General features: G+C 42.9%; 2 protein-coding genes and 1 long non-coding RNA gene across 9 annotated transcripts; 2 read left to right on the forward strand and 1 right to left on the reverse strand.

The window, feature by feature from the left end:
* Positions 1-1,114: 1,114 nt before the first annotated feature.
* On the reverse strand, positions 1,115-6,466 carry LOC119366103. 3 transcript variants are annotated; one of them, XR_005175917.1, is made up of 4 exons: positions 6,168-6,466; positions 5,193-5,265; positions 3,150-5,105; positions 1,115-1,483 (listed from the first exon to the last, which is right to left on the reverse strand). It is a non-coding gene; the product is annotated as an uncharacterized LOC119366103 (long non-coding RNA). The 3 variants fall into 3 exon arrangements; XR_005175918.1 differs by lacking the exon at positions 1,115-1,483 and having other exon boundaries at positions 1,741-4,057; positions 5,040-5,105; XR_005175916.1 differs by lacking the exon at positions 1,115-1,483 and adding an exon at positions 1,741-2,163.
* A 314-nt stretch (positions 6,467-6,780) lies between these two features.
* LOC119366104 lies at positions 6,781-10,619 on the forward strand. 5 transcript variants are annotated; one of them, XR_005175921.1, is made up of 3 exons: positions 6,786-7,288; positions 7,908-8,111; positions 8,194-10,619. XR_005175921.1 is itself a non-coding variant. In XM_037631784.1 (3 exons), exons 1-3 carry the CDS (start codon positions 7,198-7,200, stop codon positions 8,261-8,263), a joined length of 357 nt encoding a protein of 118 aa, XP_037487681.1. In that variant the 5' UTR covers positions 6,790-7,197; the 3' UTR covers positions 8,264-10,619. The 5 variants fall into 5 exon arrangements, 1 of the variants encoding a protein (XP_037487681.1); XR_005175919.1 differs by having other exon boundaries at positions 6,790-7,288; positions 7,969-8,111; XM_037631784.1 differs by having other exon boundaries at positions 6,790-7,288; positions 7,916-8,111.
* Positions 10,620-13,628: 3,009 nt separating this feature from the next.
* LOC119368626 lies at positions 13,629-16,844 on the forward strand. Its single transcript, XM_037633832.1, has 3 exons — positions 13,629-14,779; positions 14,948-15,177; positions 16,104-16,844. Exons 1-3 carry the CDS (start codon positions 13,801-13,803, stop codon positions 16,746-16,748), a joined length of 1,854 nt encoding a protein of 617 aa, XP_037489729.1. The 5' UTR covers positions 13,629-13,800; the 3' UTR covers positions 16,749-16,844.
* The last annotated feature ends 614 nt before the right edge of the window (positions 16,845-17,458 follow it).

The raw sequence follows: 17,458 nt of genomic DNA on the forward strand, positions 1-17,458 counted from the left end.
ACCAAAGGATGATAAACTGAGCAAGAATTATGATGAATTATGATTGGCAAGAATTATGATGAATTATGATTGGCAAGAATTATGATGAATTGCAATTTGAAATTGCGGATAATAAACTGAGCACACAAAAGATGAAAGAGTTCGGATCCACTGTGGATCTAACAAGGCGGCAGTCCTACATCAAGATGGCAACGGGGATGAACCCGTTGGGTTTTGCATGGACATCCTCCCCCCGACGAGAGAAACCCAAACCCGTCCCCTTCTCCCAAACTATGCGCGGGGACAATTTTTGGCCCATCCGATTTTCCGTACCCACAGAGAACCCATCCACATGAACGGTCATAAAAAAAACATTTGGGAGGCGACACTAGGAGGTAAGAAATGGGTGCGTGGTTTTTAGATTTTTGGGGCTGAGCATGCGATCTAGATGAGGGAGTGTGGTAAGCTAGCAGCTACAAGTGATTGTTTCGGGTGCACAGAGGCGGGACAACGGGGTTTTGGCCAGCCCAAGTCTATTATGGGGACCACATGTCATTTGTTTCACTGGTTTGATGAGTTTTGGGTGTGGGTAGTGCTGGAATTGGTTTGCACCCGTGAAAACTGACGGGTTTTAAATTTTATCCAAGAGCAGCCCCGCAGCAATAGAAATAGGTTCATCCTCATCCCCTGATAGGATAAAAATCCGTGGGGAAACGGGTTTCGAGGCCCCGTTGCCATCTTAAATCCTACATGTTTAGTAGATACAAATTATAGCGATAGCTAGACAATACAATAAAACCTAAATTATAAAACTGGAGAATCTATCTATTTATTAGGAGACGGATGATGTCAACCGGCGCCTGCCTCAGCACCTCGAACGACGTTGCGGTCCAAGGCCTTGTCCATACGTCCTACTCTCGTAGTCTTGGGCTCGTTCGTATGGGCATGCATGCATGGCTTGCACACGTATGGGCCTCATTCTTGGCATGCTTGCTGGCCTATGGTCCACTTAATGCATGTTGATTTAGTAATGCTCTAATGCAAAAAAATTGTACACATGCATATATAACTAGTGGTTGGGGCCTGTCATTGCTGGCCTCTTGAGAAGAAGTTGTGAGCCTATTTCTCTCTCTTAAATAAACCGAATAAACCTCACCTTCATCTCAAAATAAAAAAAAATTCTCGCAACATATGGACATCACATCCATCTCAAAAAGAAAAGGAAAAAGCCTAAAAAATCTCAAAAAGAAAAAAAGGCTCACTTCTGTCTTCCAAATATAATCTCCAAAAAAAACCTTTTTCACAAGAAAAAAAGTTTCACTTTCATCCTCCAAATATAATCTCGAAAACAAATCAAAAAGTTTCTCGCCGCGGCCAACCAGCATGCGTCAGGTGGCCATGCTGGTTGGCCACCCTTCTCCCGCACGTTACTGTGTGTAATATACACACATGTGTAGATCAATCAGTCCTCGCGTCTTCACCATTCTTCATGTCTTCTGTCATCCTATACATTATAAGATATTGTGTTGTGTTTTTGTTCTGAATAAAATAATAATAATTCATATAATTTCTATTAGAATTCACTAATAATTATTTTTATGCAAACAATTATGGTTATATTTTAAGGTCCATGTCCAAATCATACTCCTTTTCTTGGAAACAAAGCCGTCTTTGGCTTTGCTTATTATGAAAATAGACTAATCAAAAAAACAATGTGTACACATGGTATATAAATATATCATTCATTGTATCTCTCAAGTGTTGCACAATCAATATCTTGTGAGATTAAAAGTTAGGAATCATCACAAACAATATATCAACGGATTACATTGCAACTTAGTTTGCACCTATACTGCAGTGTATATTCATATCATCGAGTTGTAACACTCATCATTAAACCATCCCAACATATGTAGATAACTATTAGGGATATCCAAATTAGCATGTGTAGATAACCAATCAAGCAACATGCCACTTGACATGTAATCAACAATGATGCCGGACTTTGAAGCCTTCATGGCAGTTGATGATTTGGTTGTTTTTGCTCTGAGTGACCAAAAACAAGTCGTTGTCTATGGTGTCTTTGCGATCAAATGGGCGGAGGTGTGCATCAATGTGGCTCTCAAGTAGAGCGTCGTACCAACGACCAGGGTGGCTTCACTGTCGACGCCTTACATCGTCAATCTGCCGCCGCCATGAAGTTAAGACAAGGCAAAGACGGAAAAACTGGTGTGCTGGATTCGATTCGTGCGTATCCGTATATAAAGAAGCTAACCTAATACTCCCTCCGTTCGGAATTACTTGTCTCGGAAATGGATATATCTAGAACTAAAATACGTCTAGATACATCCATTTCTGTGACAAGTAATTCCGAACGGAGGGAGTACAACTCTGCTAAGAAGCCAGACACGACATGAAAGCCAGCCTAAATGCTCCTCTGCATGTTCCTTTTACCACGGCTACTAGATCATTGATGGCACGCGTTGTTGCGCCCGTCTATTTGTACAATGATATAGTAGGAATTTTGATAAATATATGGCCATATGAAATAATTAAGCTTGCCTAAACATAACCACACATTAGTTGGTAGTCCAAGGAAATCTTATATATATATATAGTCAGTAAAAGCAAGGTCACATATAAATTGACTTGGTATAACAGCATACACAACAATTTAGATAGTAAATACAACTAATCGGTACAGATAATAGGCAATAAGAAATAGATTGCTTTCATGATGCATAAATGAAATCTTCAAATGCCTCTACCAAAGAGCCACCATGTTTGGAAACAAAGAAGAATTATGGCAGCCAAATGCACCTGGCTATTTCTTGTGCAGGGCACACATTCATAGGACAACAGTCCTAACAAGGATTAAATTAATTGCAATATCAAATAATGATATACTAAATACTACCATACAAGCAGCAGCGGGGATACGTTGTAATCATATTGTTCATTTTGGTTTGCTTGTTTTGTTAAAGAGCAACCAGGCTGAAAGATATATGTAAGAAAGTGGCAGACCAACAATTCCATGTATACATGAAAAAGGCTTACCAAAACAAACCAGCATGGAAAATGGTGTCGCTACACTTTCACGAATTAAATAAGGTCCAAACTTACCAATAGCCCAGGTAACCAAAAAACACATGCACGAGGGTATCACTTACCTGGGAGAACTCTTGCAACTACGAGTCACCATCAGCTAATTCAGAAGGCCCCGTCCTCTTGCTATCAGCAGCTTTAGAGGTTCCTTCCATGTCATCAGTAGTAGTTTCTACCCCTCTGCATTTTTCCCGTCCTCCCAACTTTCTTTTTGTCCGGTGAAGGTGTTGCTGCTGCCGCATTTGCACTTATCTCCACCAGCAGTGCATCCTGGCTTCTGTTAAAGAAAAAATGATATCACCAGCCCCCAGTTTTGATTGCTTCTGTATCCGGCTTTGGTTTAGAGGTTCATGTAAAAGGAGCAGCTGTTAAAGAAGAAATGTAGACAGAGTATATTGTTTCTGGGTTATTTTTCCACTTGTGCTCTTAGAAATGATATAATAATTTTATCCTCATCCCAAAGTCAGTCAGTCACGTTTTATTTCTCCAGCCACCCAACTTACGTTTGGAATATCTTCTTTCCAAATATAATATACTCCCTCCGTTCCTAAATATTTGTCTTTCTAGAGATTTCAACAAGTGACTACATACGAAGCAAAATGAGTGAATCTATACTCTAAAATATGTCTACATACATCCGTATGTTGTAGCCATTTGAAATGTATAGAAAGACAAATATTTAGGAACGGAAGGAGTATCTAGCAGATCAACTGTTCAATTTACTTATGGTCTTAAGAAAATTTTATCAACTACCCTGGCAACATATTGGCTTTGTAGTAGTATCAAGAATTTAAGATACATGAAGAAACAACAGAAAAAAAAGGTACACTGAGAAGATCCAGTCACATTTATGAAACATCTTTCATCATGTTTCTACTCGAGGGATCAGTGTCAGCACTTGCCTGAGATCTCATCGCTGCGGCGCTCGGCACATGGCTTCCAAGACGTGGATTGTCAATAGCGAGTTTCTCACCTGAACGGTGACAACACAAGCCATAAAATCAAACAAACGTTAAAACTGATTTCGCGCACAAACATTCCCCTATATGCACGCTGAGCTCAACATCACATTACTCCGGGGCACTGGAGCCGAATCTCATCTTTGCGGCACAGGTCAGGCGCGTTTTACGGTCCAATGGAACCATGAATTTCAGTAAGCATGAGGGATCCCGACGAGATGCAATGTAGATCGATAGGATCAAGGACTCGCGAGGTGCGACCAGACGCAAGGGGCGGACACGAGCGTGCCGAGGAGGAGGCAGGCGAGGATGGCGAGCAGGATCCGGTAGGAGGCCAGGGCCGATAGCGATCGGGGGTCCTCGAGCGTGAGCGGGGCGCGAATGGGGACAGGGAGTGGGTACCTCTGGTGGAGCGGAGGGGACGAGCGCAGCACGCCGACCTTGCAGCCGTCACCGCCGCCCCGTGGGGAGGCGAGGAAGGAAGAGGGGGCGAAGGAGGCCTTCGCGTCGCGCTTCGCAGGGGAGCCGGAGGCGTGGGCCACCGCCGCCATCCTGGCGTGCCGCAGCCCGAAGTCGCCTGACCAGGGTTCCCGATCGAGAGAAAGGAGAGGTCGTGGTTTTTTTTTGAGGTCGTGGGTGGGTGTGGCCCGAGGAGATGTCGTTAATTTGTTCGCTGAGATGGGCTCTTCTTGGTGAGGCCGAATCAGCCGGCTGGCCCAATCAACGAGCGCCCTTCAATTTGGCTACGGGAGTAGCGTCCCCTAGGACAGCCGGCCCACTTGTAGGAAAACGAGGGAGATAGCACGCTAATCAGTGGCGGACCCAGGATTTGCTGACACCCCAGGCGAGAAACTAAGCCAATCTATGTCGCATAACTAATAAGAAACCAAACATAATATTCAATGGCAGCATTTGTTCCATGATGTGTCAACTTATGAAGCAAGACAGATCAAAAGACAATACGTAGCATATATAAATGATACAAAAGATTGATACCAAATCAAAGGATTGGTTGATCTAAGCCTCCCATGACTATATCTTCAATCGCACAAGAAGCTAAACCTTCAATTAGAAATTTTGAAATGCAAATCAGTGCATAATATAGCAGCTAAAAGTAGTTAATAACAAATGCAAAATATGAAAGCTTACGTTGTAGGACGAGGCAAAAGGCCTTTGCGTGTGCGGTAACTTATGTCTTGTTTCTTTTACTCATCTTGCGTTCCTGTAAATTTTTAGAGAAACAAAAATTTCTCAGTGCCAAATTTGGTTTCTACATCTAACAAACATTGGTATCAAGCAACAACATTTTAGTTTCTAACTGCTAAACTCAGATTGCTATGCTTACAAGATTAGACTAATCTGGACTAGCCTGCTACATGACAGATACTACTACATTCCTAGTTCCTAAAAGCAAAAGAAATCAAATAATGTATCATATGGGCGTATATGGCCACCACAACAAGGAAAGGTGAAGGAGCTGAAAGCTTGATCCTCATGTCAGCCCCCTGATTTCCACATGAAATATATTAGTTACAAAGAACCCAGCTATCCAGAATTAATCTACTGGGACAAAGACATACAACCGAGTAGTAAAATAACACAACCTCCCACGGCGTATGTTTTGATAGATACCAAACTACATTGTTCATGGCAGGTTAGCTTCATAACAGCAGTTCAGTCCAATTCAGAAATATAACGATCAGAAAGTTGAACTGTAATAATCATCTGAACATACACACAGGCATAGCTACGAATCAGGAGAATGCAACTTCAGAGCATTGTTTCATGGTGGTAAGAAAAATACTAGAATATACAAAGAGGAAAAAGAAAAGATATCAAACTTTTTGTTGGCAAAGCATCTCTATGGCATTCCCAACTTTTACCAGCAGAAAGAACCTAAAAGAAGTCCAGAAAAATGTTGTATAGGTGCAGCTTCACATAAGCAATTGCCATTGCAACCTATAACTTTTTCTGGATTCACCAATAATGAAGAACTACATATCGGACAGTGTAACATCAGCAGGCAGGTAGCGAATCCTGACTAAATCATCTTATCCTGCTATCATCATTTAACTCGGTCAGTAGTACTACAAATCTACAAAGGGAGATAAGCTGAAGAAATACCTGCAGTTTTTGGCTGTGCGGGGACGGAGAATGTCGGGGAGCCGCGAGGGACTGTGGGTGCCGCCGTGCCAGAGGAAGGGGACCAGAAGAGGAAGTGACCTGGTCGCGCTCGGACGGCGGAGGAGTGGCGATGCAGCGACGGAGAGCCGGTGGTGAGCGCGCCGCCGCTGTGGTGCTCGGCTTCTCGTTTCTCGCTATGCAAGCGGTAGGGTTGGGTAGGCACGACGGCAGGCGGCGGCGGCGGGCAGGGACCTAGGGTTCGTCCAAGTCGGGGGAAGGGGCAGCAGGCAGCCGGTTGGTTCATCCTAGGCCTGGGCATTCGGTATAAACCGAAATATCGGTTTCTACCGTTTGATGTTTTAGTAAATTCGGTTTCCAAAGTTGAAAACCGAAAAATCCATTTTAAAATAGGTAACCGAACATTCGGTTAACCAAGTTTTCGGTTTGGTATTCGGTTTATAGCATATTTACCGAATATGCTAAAAGAATTTTCTTAAAATCTAAAAAGCGATCGGCCACTAACTGACCGAAACGGGCGGCCGCGCTAGGCGACAAGCGGATCGCTACCAACCACCGCTTCACTTCTCTCCCAGAGAAAAAAAACCGTCTTATCTCGATCCCTTTCTTCCTCGACAGTGGTGTGGTGTAGAAGGAGAGGAGCACCGGCGTCCACACCGGGGAGGTCGAAGGGTAGGCGGTAGATTGGAGGAGCCCAGCGAGCCGGTCGGCCGGCGCCATACAGAAGCAGCGCTGCCGTCTCCTTTCCCCCACTTTTTTAGGAGCTGGATCTGAGGTGGCCAACCGCCGCTGTCGCCGCCGCCCCGTCGGGAAAAGGCCACCATGTAGATCACGCAGCAGGCCGGTCCACCCGCTAAAATCTGTTGATTTTGCCCTTCGTTGTATCTTCTGCACCATCTGCTTCTCTATTCACCCGCCAAACAAATGAGTATGTGCCATGCTTTGCAGGAAATTCATTGAACAGATGTACCTCTTCTCCTGAAGCCGATGCTGCCATGCCTATGAATCGGATATGACCGATGCTTTGTCAAGGGCTCATATGAGAGAAGAAAAGGAGGCTGGAGATGCAGAGAAAGAAGCTCTAAGCTCAACAAAGGCATCAGGTTAATTTTGCTTCAATTCTTAGGGCCAACTTATTGTACTATGTAATCTATCTAGTTAGTTACCAGAAGATTTGCAATAAATAAATAGCTGCCTGGTTCTCAATAGGTTTGTAGCATAGTGCCAATTATGTGCAACAATACATGTTGAGAAGACAATCAAATGGAATTTAAATACAGTATTTTTCAAATGCGTTCTTTGCCAGGAAAGCAGAGAGGGAGAGAGAGAGGAGCAGTAGATGAACTAAATGGGTTGGTTGTGTTGGGTTGCAAGCCACGAACTGAGCATCACAAACATCCTGTACTAACCTAGAACTATAATTGGTATATGGATAATAGTATGCAGAGTTGGCCGCCGAAGCAGTAGGAGTTGTCCAGCACTGCTGCTTTAGTTGGATGGAAAAGCAGTCCTAGTTGCGCACCCAATTTTCTTGGGTGTCTCTGTGGCAAAATCAGTAGTACAAGTTGTGCATAATACTTGATGGAGTTGGCGCAGCAAAATAGTAAAATTTGAGTGTCATTTATATTATTTTTTCTATTTTTGTGGTCGAGTTTTTCTTCTAGAAGCCTGAAATCTGAATATTTCATTTCCCAAGAGTATCTAAATAATTGGCATCTCAAGATTTTCAGTTGCACAAGAGCATTCAGAAACATCCATTTTCCCTGATTTTTGGTTTGACAAGGATGAAAACGTCGGCATTAGAGTCGTGGTCGTGGCAGGGAAGGCGAACCCAGCGCAGCTCTGCCAGTGGCTCAAGAGGAAGATAAGCAAGGATGTCAAGATTTTCCGCCGTTGTCCACACGGGCTGAGAATTGTAATAAGCAGGTATGCATCCCTCTTGTCTACTTGTACTACAGAATGAAGGATGATGTGTGTAATATCCAAATGAATGTACGTTATTACGAAGGGCTAGCCGTGTGGGGTTAAGGTGCTTGCCGGCGGCGACCTGCGTGGCTCTCGGCCTGCATCCTCGCTGAACTCAACACCAACTATCGCGCGCCCGCGATGTGACTGCTGTTGCAACAACGACGGCCAACGGCTATTGAACGACGAGGATGCCCTTCGGGGTTATAGCATGCAAAGCAAAGCAGTTGCTCGATCCTCACAGCCAATATATCTCCGTGTAGAAGCAGAAGAAGCAGCAATTGATTCGTAAGCAGCAATTTTATCTGTTTCATTCCTTTGTATTTTTGCCCTCTGTTTCTGCTGAATGTATGTATCACTTTTTTCAGATATATTGATCTTCACATTCTTAGTTGGCATCCATAGTGGTTGTAGTTGTACACATAGCCGTTCTCAGTTGGATACGACAATTAGAAAGTTGCACAACACTAAACCTTTTTCCTACGGCGATGAAAGTGGAACGGTATACATTGAACTGAATACACATGGCGTTCATTTTTTTGGCATTTATAGTAATTCTTGTTGCACACATAGTTGTTTTCGTCGGAGACGATCATTACTAGTAGTTGTAGTTGCACATACAGTTGTTCTCAGTTGGATCCTATTATTGAAAAATTGCACACATGGCAATCATTTTTTGTTGGCATCTATAGTAGTTTTAGTTGCACACATAGTTGTTTTCAGTTGGACACGATTATTGGGAAGTTACACACACGGTGATCATTTTTGTTAGCATCTATAGTAGTTCTAATTGCACACATATTTGTTCTCAATTGGATACGATCATTGGAAAGTTGCACACACGGCGACCATTTTTTGTTGGCATCTATAGTACTTCTAGATATTATGCACATAATTGTTCTTAGTTAGATACGGTCATTCGGAAGTTACACACACGGTGATCATTTTTTGTTGGCATCTACAGTAGTTCTAGTTGCACACATAGTTGTTTTCAGTTGGACACGATCATTGGAAAGTTGCACACACGGCGATCATTTTTGGGTGGCATCTATAGTAGTTCTAGTTGCACACATAGTTGTTTTCAGTTGGATAGGGTCATTGGAAAGTTGCACACACGGCAATCATTTTTTGTTGGCATCTATAATAGTTCTAGTTGCACACATAGTTGTTTTCAGTTGGACACGGTCATTAGAAGTAGTTGGCAGGGGCAATAGAAGTAGTTGCACAGAATCTGCTAGTCAAAACTTCACGGTGGCGAAAGATTCCTCTTAGTAAAACTGCAGAGAAGAAAGGTGCGCGCGGAGGCAGTATCCAAAGGGGTAGATGCCACATCTTCTGCAGCAGCCGCTGTGGTAACATAAAGTTCCATCAGGAATATTTTTTACTCCACATACAGGCAGCCAAGTGTATGAATTTTCATACAAGTGTATGAATTTTCATACATGATTGCAGAAGGACTAATTAAGCATTGGCATGCTCAACTTTCTCAGTTGCTCAACGTTGCCATCTTCAAGTTTTTTAGAATTGTCCCAAGAGTATGTAACAACTTGGCATCCTCAGGCTTTCTAGTTGCAGAATAGTATCTAATTAGTTGGCAACCTCAGTAATTCTAGTTGCACAACAATATATAACTAGTTGACATCCTCATCTTTTCTAGTTGCACAAAAACTCAGATTAGTCCCATCTTAAAAAAATTGAGGATTTCCCTACAGTATGTAACGACTTGGCACCCTCAGGCTTTCTAGTTGCAGAAGAGTATCTATTTAGTTGGCACCCTCGGCAATTATAGTTGGACAACATTATCCAAGTAGTTGACATCCTCAGCCTCTCTAGTTGCATAAGAATTCAGATTTATCCCATCTTAAAAATTTTGAGGATTGCCCAACGGTATCTAATCACTTGGCACCCTCAGGATTTCTAGTTGCAGAAGAGTATCTATTTAGTTGGCACCCTCTACAATTCTAGTTGCACAACATTATTCAAGTAGTTGTCATCCTCAGCCTCTCTAGTTGCACAAGAATATCTCATTAGTTGGCATCATCAGCATTTCTAGTCGCACAAGAATATCTCATTAGTTGTCATCACCAGCATTTCTAGTTGCAGAACAAACATAATATCAAGTTGCCATCCTCAACATTTTAATCTAGTTTTCCAGAGAACAAATATTTGTATGTAATGATAACTAATCACCTTTGCCTTTTTTTGCAAACCGCGAGATATTGTTCAAGGAAATGAGAGTAATGAAGCAGATAATGTTGAACGATAGTCACAAGCTGGCTACCTGATGGAGACTACTCTGGATACCTGATGTTTGAGTTGGATAGAATACCTGTTTTAGTTGGCTATAATACTCTAGATACCTGATGCATTTTTTTCACCCCTGGATATGTTTGTTTGCAGACATCCATGTGAAAGTTGGTTTCAAACAATGGTTTTCTTGCACAGGGAACTGAATTTCTTATGCTTTTACTTGATCTTCCTTCTCTGCTCAAAATCATGGAGTTTTTTTTACTTGATTTGGGAGATTCAGAGGGAAAGGACAAGGGGTATAGTCAACAAGGTTTGGACATGGGAGAGGAGAAGGATTTCTTACCTTGGCGTTGCTTGGTAAGCTTCTCTTCTCTTCTTCATGTTTTTCTGACCAAGATCTCCTCACCTTGGCTACTTTGCCATGGCAGCTCTACAGGATCTGGTTCATGGCATTGTATCTGGTTTCTTTCATGGGGAAGAAGTTGACGACCAGCGAAGGAGAGAGGGTGGGCGAGAGGGGCGCTAGTAGTTTGATGGGTATCACGTGACAGCGGCGGGTGGTGAGGGGACTCCGTTAATCTGCTATTCCCTTTGTTTGCGCGTGAGAATAGGTGGGAACAGCTGGCGCAAAGGATCTTTCCTTCCCGGGACTAGGGGACAGACGCTTACCTTTTCTGGCCTGCCGCTCGCTAGACGCGTCCAAAAATTTTTGAGCTGCGTGCATGGCACCCTTACCGGTTATATAGCCAATCTATCCAACTGCTTGTGTGTGGCCGGCCGAGGTGGGACTAAACAACAACGGGCAGCGCCTCGTGGTTCTAAAGGTACGCACGTACAAGCACCGGTCAAACAGCAGCCTCATCACACTAGAGAAAGAAGCCCACAACGGCTTGTCTGCTTGGGCCTTGCATGCAATAATTTTTCGCAATAAAATATCACCCCCGATGGACTGATCCAACCAGTTGCTGAGCTGCATGCGTTCCTTGTCTCGATAAGTAAAAGCTGCATGCGCTTCTGTTGCATGCAGTCACGCACTGATCTAGCGCGTGATATTTTATTCTGGCGGCGCGGGAGAGCAAGATTCGTTCAGCACCTTCACATACGCTCGGTTTTTTATTCGGTTAACCTGGGTACTGCCAATTAGTTCGGTTAGCTAGTGTGAAAACTGAATTTTTATGTATTAGCCCAAAAAACCGAAATTTCGGTTTATTCGGTTTCGGCACCGGTTCGGTCTTTGGTTCATCGGTTTTTATGCCCACCCCTAGTTCATCCAGTCGACTGTCGTCCAAGTCGACGCCCCAGGCAGGCAGGCAAGCAGGCAACGAACGAGATGGGCCTCACGCCCCAGGCCGCCTTTGTTAGCTACAGTACATTTTGCTACAGTAAACGAACAACATGGGCCTCACGCCCCCAGGCCGCCGCCTGGGCTGCCTGGGGCCTGGGTCCGCCCATGACGCTAATGATGATCAGACGGCCAGAAATTGATGTATCATGCAAACAAATGGCCGTGGTTGCTGATGGCCTGAGAGGGCTGGGATTAGGTGTGGTTATACTGTTCTTAATGGATTGGACATGCATGAACGAGCAATAATTGACCCATCCGACCGTAGAGCTCCAACTCGCCTCGCTCCAGTCCAGCATGGAGTACGCTGGCAAACATCTCATGAAAAACAAACACACAAAACATTTTTTTTGACTTATTGGTGGCAATGGGGGAGGTGTTAATTGTTGACAACTACAAGCAGAAACTCATCTCCCTTATTAGGTATAGATAGATAGAAAATATTGGGGTTGTGTTGGGGCGCGGCTATGTGTTGCTTGCAGCGACGCCTACGCAAGGCTCGCCTGCAGGGAGCCCGAACTGGTCTGGCCAGTAACCAATTGCCGCGTCTTGCTGATGTCAGGATGATGTCATGCTTGTTTCTTATTTTTGTTTTTTGTTTCAGTTCAGATATTAATTTTTGTTTTCTAATTTTGTTTATATTTTGTATACAAAAATGATTTACATAAAAATTTAAAAAATGTTAATCTTGCACTTGAAAAATGTTAAACGGGTACAAAAAATGTTTCTGATGTATGCCGACAATGTATAACATGAATGAGAAACTAGAAATATTTATCAATTGTATGAAAAATATTTAATCATGTGTATGAATTTCTTTTGTGACAATTAAAAAATGTCACACATTTAAGAAAATGTCGTATATGCAATGTAATTTTTTGTGTAATTCAAACAAAGTTTTCATACATTGAATAAAAGATTCGTCAAATTTTTAAAAAAATACAAGTTTCGAATATGTGTTCGTGATATTTTAGAAAAAAGTTTGCTGCATACTTCAAAAAAAATGTCTTCTATATTTTGAAAATGTATTTGAAAAAGTGCTTAACATGTATTTGAAAAACTCAAAACATGTTTTTGTACAAATGTGAAATTTGGATTTGAAAAATGTTAAATATGTATAAAAAGTATTTTAGATGTATACGAAAAACAATGTGTATCAAAAAGTTGAGATGTGTTACAAGAAGAAAAAGGACAGGCACGTTCATAGAACAAAAATAAAAGAACACCGACAAAAAACAGAAACGCAATCGAAGAAAGAAACCAAGAAACAAACAGAGAAAATCAAAGTAAAAGAAGAAGAAAATGAAAATCAAAGAAATCATGAAAAACAAACAAAACCAAAAACACAATGAAGAAAAAAAATAAAAACCCAAAGAAACCCATCGAAACAACAAAAAAGCTCCTTAAAAAAAGGGAAGCACTTACCATCAACCGGCGGATAACAGGGCCGCGTCCGTCACCTTCCCTGCGTGACACGCGCCCCGCAGACCATCCTTCAATAAACTCGCTTCTGCAACAGGAGCTATACTTCCGAAACATATGCGGTGTTGCAATACTCTATGACGGTCTATGTTTTACAGCAGAACTTCTCTTGTGAATTTTTTCTGTAACAAGACCTCAGTTACAAAAAAATACAAAAAAACTGACGTTGCAAAAAAAATCCGCAACAAAACATATGTTGCAGAAATAATTCCGCAACAAGACCTGCGTTGCAGAAATAAATTCCACAACAAGACATGTGTTGCAAAAATAATTCCACAACAAGACCTGTGTTGCAGTATGAAGGCGCGTTCGGCCGTGTGATGCGGTAATCCGACGGCTCGTGACCCGGAAAACAAAAAAGGCATGAAAAGAAAAAAGAAGAAAACCGGACTGATCGACGGAAACTGCGACCGGACGCGAAAACAGCGAAGGCATCGAGACCACAGACAACGGGCCAGCCCGTAGTCGTCCGCCCGCACTCGATTCCGATTAGGAATCGTTTTGGGCGAGACATAGCACTTGCGGCCGTGCCGGGCTGACCCGGCCTTCTCGTTGAAACCCCTTAATCCAATCAACATGGCGGCGGTTCCCTCGACAACAACAAAAAATCTAGGCGATGGCGGCGAGTATCCCAGCAGCCATCTCAACCAGATAGCGACGGCCGGTGGTGGCGGCCCCTGTGAGATGGAGACGGAATTCAGCAAGGAGATGGATAGGGGATCCAGCAAGGAGAAGGAGAGGGTTTGGGTTGGGGAACTCCGGAGGATACAGAGGGCATACGAGAGGGAGATGAAGAAGGAATCGGAAAAGGAGATGGATTGGGTTCGAAAATTCCGGAAGCTGGATAGGGACTACGGGGAGGCGATAGTGGAGGCGGCGGAGATGAAATGGGTTCGGAGATTCCGGAGGATGGAGAGGAAATACAAGGAGGAGATGGAGATCCAGTCGAGCAAGGACATGGGGCGGACCACCTACCTTGTCCACAACAAGAGGGAGGACACGTTGCTGAGTTGTACAAAACCTGAGAGCCTTGCCGACGCTCTCTGTCGCCACATTTGTATCCAGAGGAGGGAGATCACCGCCCTGGAGAGGCAGGTCGAATCACGAGGGTTGGCGACGATCGCCGGAAAGAAGGCTTATCTAGAGAGGCAAAGGAAAAAAGGAGGGGTTTACGCCCCACAGCAGATGCCACCCGAGATGATAGAGCAGTTGCCCGAGTTGTCCGTCTCTAGTGAAATCAACTTGCTCGGGGTGGTAAGTTTGCCCTATCTTGTTAGGAACCATGGGGAGGCACTTAATTTTCTCGTGCATGAGTGTCAGGAATTGGGCTATCGGATCCAGTCTCTCGCATCTATACTGAAGAAATCCAGTGTCCCTATCCGGCTGGACAAGGTCAAGAAGCTTCGTCTTATGTCCCAAGCATTTGTGACTATCTCGGAAAATATAATGGATTCACGCGGACACTTGAATGTGGATGACCTTAGTTCTTACCATGCCGCCTGGAAATCTACATGGGGCAGTGAGATAGCAGGATGTGGTTCGTTCGATGACATAAGTAAGTTTTTTCTTCTTCTCCTAGCTAGCTTGTTTACTTTTAATTCATTTGACTACGCATGTGTCATTCAATGTAATCAGATCACTCCCAGCATTTCCTTGTACTACAATCAAAGATTTTACTTGGCTTCATTTAGTAATTCATGTCACTTGTAATTCGGTTCTGCAGCCATGTTGAGCCCTATGCAATTCACGCACTCCACGCCTGGTATCTTTCCACACGCTGCTGTTGCCGGCCCAGCCCTGCAGATCTTCTCCATCAAAATTGTGAATGTGAATGCCAACTTGGGCTGGCCGCTCCGTGTGTACGGGGTGGTTGCTGCACGAGACACCGTGGACCGCAATCGCAACCTTCTTTTCTCCCGGTCAAGGGCAAACTGCCAACAAGTCACTGAAGCGGTATGTATTAATAACACTAAGGCCCTGTTTGGATACAAAGTAGTTTTTGAGTGTTTCTGAGAATACCATGGTTTCTGAAAAAAACTATAGTTTTAAATACTTTGAGATCTTTGGATCCAAGGAAAACCATATATAGTTAAACAAACAGGAGTATTCCCGAAACTGTGGTAATTTTGAAGTATTAATAAATCTACCTCTGTCCTCTTCTTTTTAAACAGAGAATTGAAAGGCTTTCTGTTTGTTCACACGTGGCATATATCTGTAGTGTGGCTTTTCGATCAACTGATCAGTAGTGAGTTACAGCATGTGGTGCAGCCATCGCCTGGTTGTTTTTCCTTGATGAATATGTTTCTTCGTGCCTTCTACTTCTTGTTTACATAGCCTAGCAACCTCTATTTATATTACACATCAAAGTTTACATAACTCATCATCCCATATTGATACGTCTAGCAGCCCTTGACATGTAAATTTGCAGATAGCTACTTTATCCACAAGTAAATTAAAACCAACATAAGCTGAAGGCTCGACCCACAAAGATATCTTAACTTGCGTTGAACCAAATTGTGCACGTCCTGACACAAAGTTATTGGAATTATTCTTTCCCTCATAGTCAATTGACATAATTCAAAACAAAGTAACTACACATAATTAAAAAAATTTACTCTGGTCAATACTGTAAAATGCCAAATGCACTTAGTTTTTCTAACATTGGAAATTACGGTAGTATTTGTGTAGTGTGGTATTCAGGGCCTACATGTTATAATATTGTGGTTTTGGGATACTATGGATTTTAAAATACTCTATACCCAAACGCAGCATAAGTGGTCTCTTCATCCTCCTTTGTTTTTTTGTCATGCATGTTATCTTGTTCATTAGTCTGTTTTGATTAAGTAGAGTAATGATAATGATGATAACGATGCTTGCAGGATCCTTTTTTGCTCTTGACTGGCCCTTCTCGTGCAATTGTGGCTGCGGACACGGTTAAATTTGAAGTTGAGCTTAGAATTATGTATGCTGGAGCAGATACCAAAGATGCAGTATTGTTCTCTTCTACCTATAATTACTATTCCATGCAGCAGTATGCCAAGCCCAGGATCAGCAGCTGCTGTGGTATGTTAGAGTTAAGTGTTGAGCGCCTTAGTAGAGCAGTCCAGGCCACTATCGTGGGTGTCCGTGTTGTTGAAGGGGAGTGGCCTTTTCAATATGGATGCCGGGTTTCTTGCTACTTATCTCCTGATGAAGATCTTGTTCCCACTACACCTACGGAAGTCGTGTTAGTTAACTGTAAGGTTGAGGAAATGGAGAAACAGTCTGATGGTTACGTAAATCTGTCAAGAAATGTTGTTTCAGTGCAACTAGAGCAAACGCTGAAAGTGGTCATTCAAGCCTATTCAGAATCTGGCCTTGAATATCTACATAATGTTGAGGTTGACTTCCCTGTGCAGCAATGCCAAACAACCAAGTGTTTATGTACAGTTGGTAACTCGACGGTTGAGATCGTTGTTGCTTGGTCCTTTCTTGCCATGGATAAGCTGGATCTTGTGCTGGAGGGGTATGTTACCCCAGTGTAGAGGGCTATTAACTTATACTGTAAGTGTCTTTGTATCTCTAAGATGCTCAACTGTTTCTTCTATTGTCCAACTATTACGTTGTGTCTACAGACTATGTACCGACTATAATTTATATGGTGTGTTGTGTTATGTGGAATATTTAAATTGTGATATGTTTCCCCCTGATTTGGCATAGTATTAACTTCTGCATCCTCGTTAATTACACAGTGTATATCTCACTGCTTGCTGGAATTTTTTAAGTTTTCTTTTAGTTATTTGTTGTCCCGTTGGTCCCTTGCTGCTTTCTGAGGCCATCAAATTTGGTGCTTACAATGTACTCCCTCCGTTCGGAATTACTTGTCGCAGAAATAGATGTATCTAGACGTATTTTAGTTCTAGATACATCAATTTCCGAGACAAGTAATTCCGAACGGAGGGAGTAGTTACTTTGGGCACATTGTCACGGAAAGATGTTTCTGAAACCAACAAACACGGTTATATGAAGGAAACGCCATCATGGCTTACGTTATTGAAAATCAAATAAGGCTTACATCTTTCACGAGAAGATCGAAAAGGAAGTCTCGAGGTTCATCGACCCAATTTTTTTACCTAGCAATCTCGTGAGCGACCGAATTTGCCTCCCGTAAGCAACGACAAAACTGGATGTTCCAATTGAAGCAATCAAGTCCATGCAATCATAAAAGGATATCTCCCAACAAGTCACGGAAGTG

Source organism: Triticum dicoccoides, chromosome 2B, assembly GCF_002162155.2.
Source record: "Triticum dicoccoides isolate Atlit2015 ecotype Zavitan chromosome 2B, WEW_v2.0, whole genome shotgun sequence".
Classification (NCBI taxonomy): domain Eukaryota; kingdom Viridiplantae; phylum Streptophyta; class Magnoliopsida; order Poales; family Poaceae; genus Triticum; species Triticum dicoccoides.

Bases quoted from the DNA above. Each gene is read 5' to 3' on its own strand.
- LOC119366104 (XM_037631784.1), top strand. From the start codon at position 7,198: ATGACCGATGCTTTGTCAAGGGCTCATATGAGAGAAGAAAAGGAGGCT. The intron at 7,289-7,915 runs GTTAATTTTGCT...CAAGATTTTCAG, and splicing joins AAGCTCAACAAAGGCATCAG to TTGCACAAGAGCATTCAGAA. The intron at 8,112-8,193 runs GTATGCATCCCT...GTTATTACGAAG, and splicing joins CTGAGAATTGTAATAAGCAG to GGCTAGCCGTGTGGGGTTAA.
- LOC119368626 (XM_037633832.1), top strand. From the start codon at position 13,801: ATGGCGGCGGTTCCCTCGACAACAACAAAAAATCTAGGCGATGGCGGC. The intron at 14,780-14,947 runs GTAAGTTTTTTC...TCGGTTCTGCAG, and splicing joins TGGTTCGTTCGATGACATAA to CCATGTTGAGCCCTATGCAA. The intron at 15,178-16,103 runs GTATGTATTAAT...CGATGCTTGCAG, and splicing joins GCCAACAAGTCACTGAAGCG to GATCCTTTTTTGCTCTTGAC.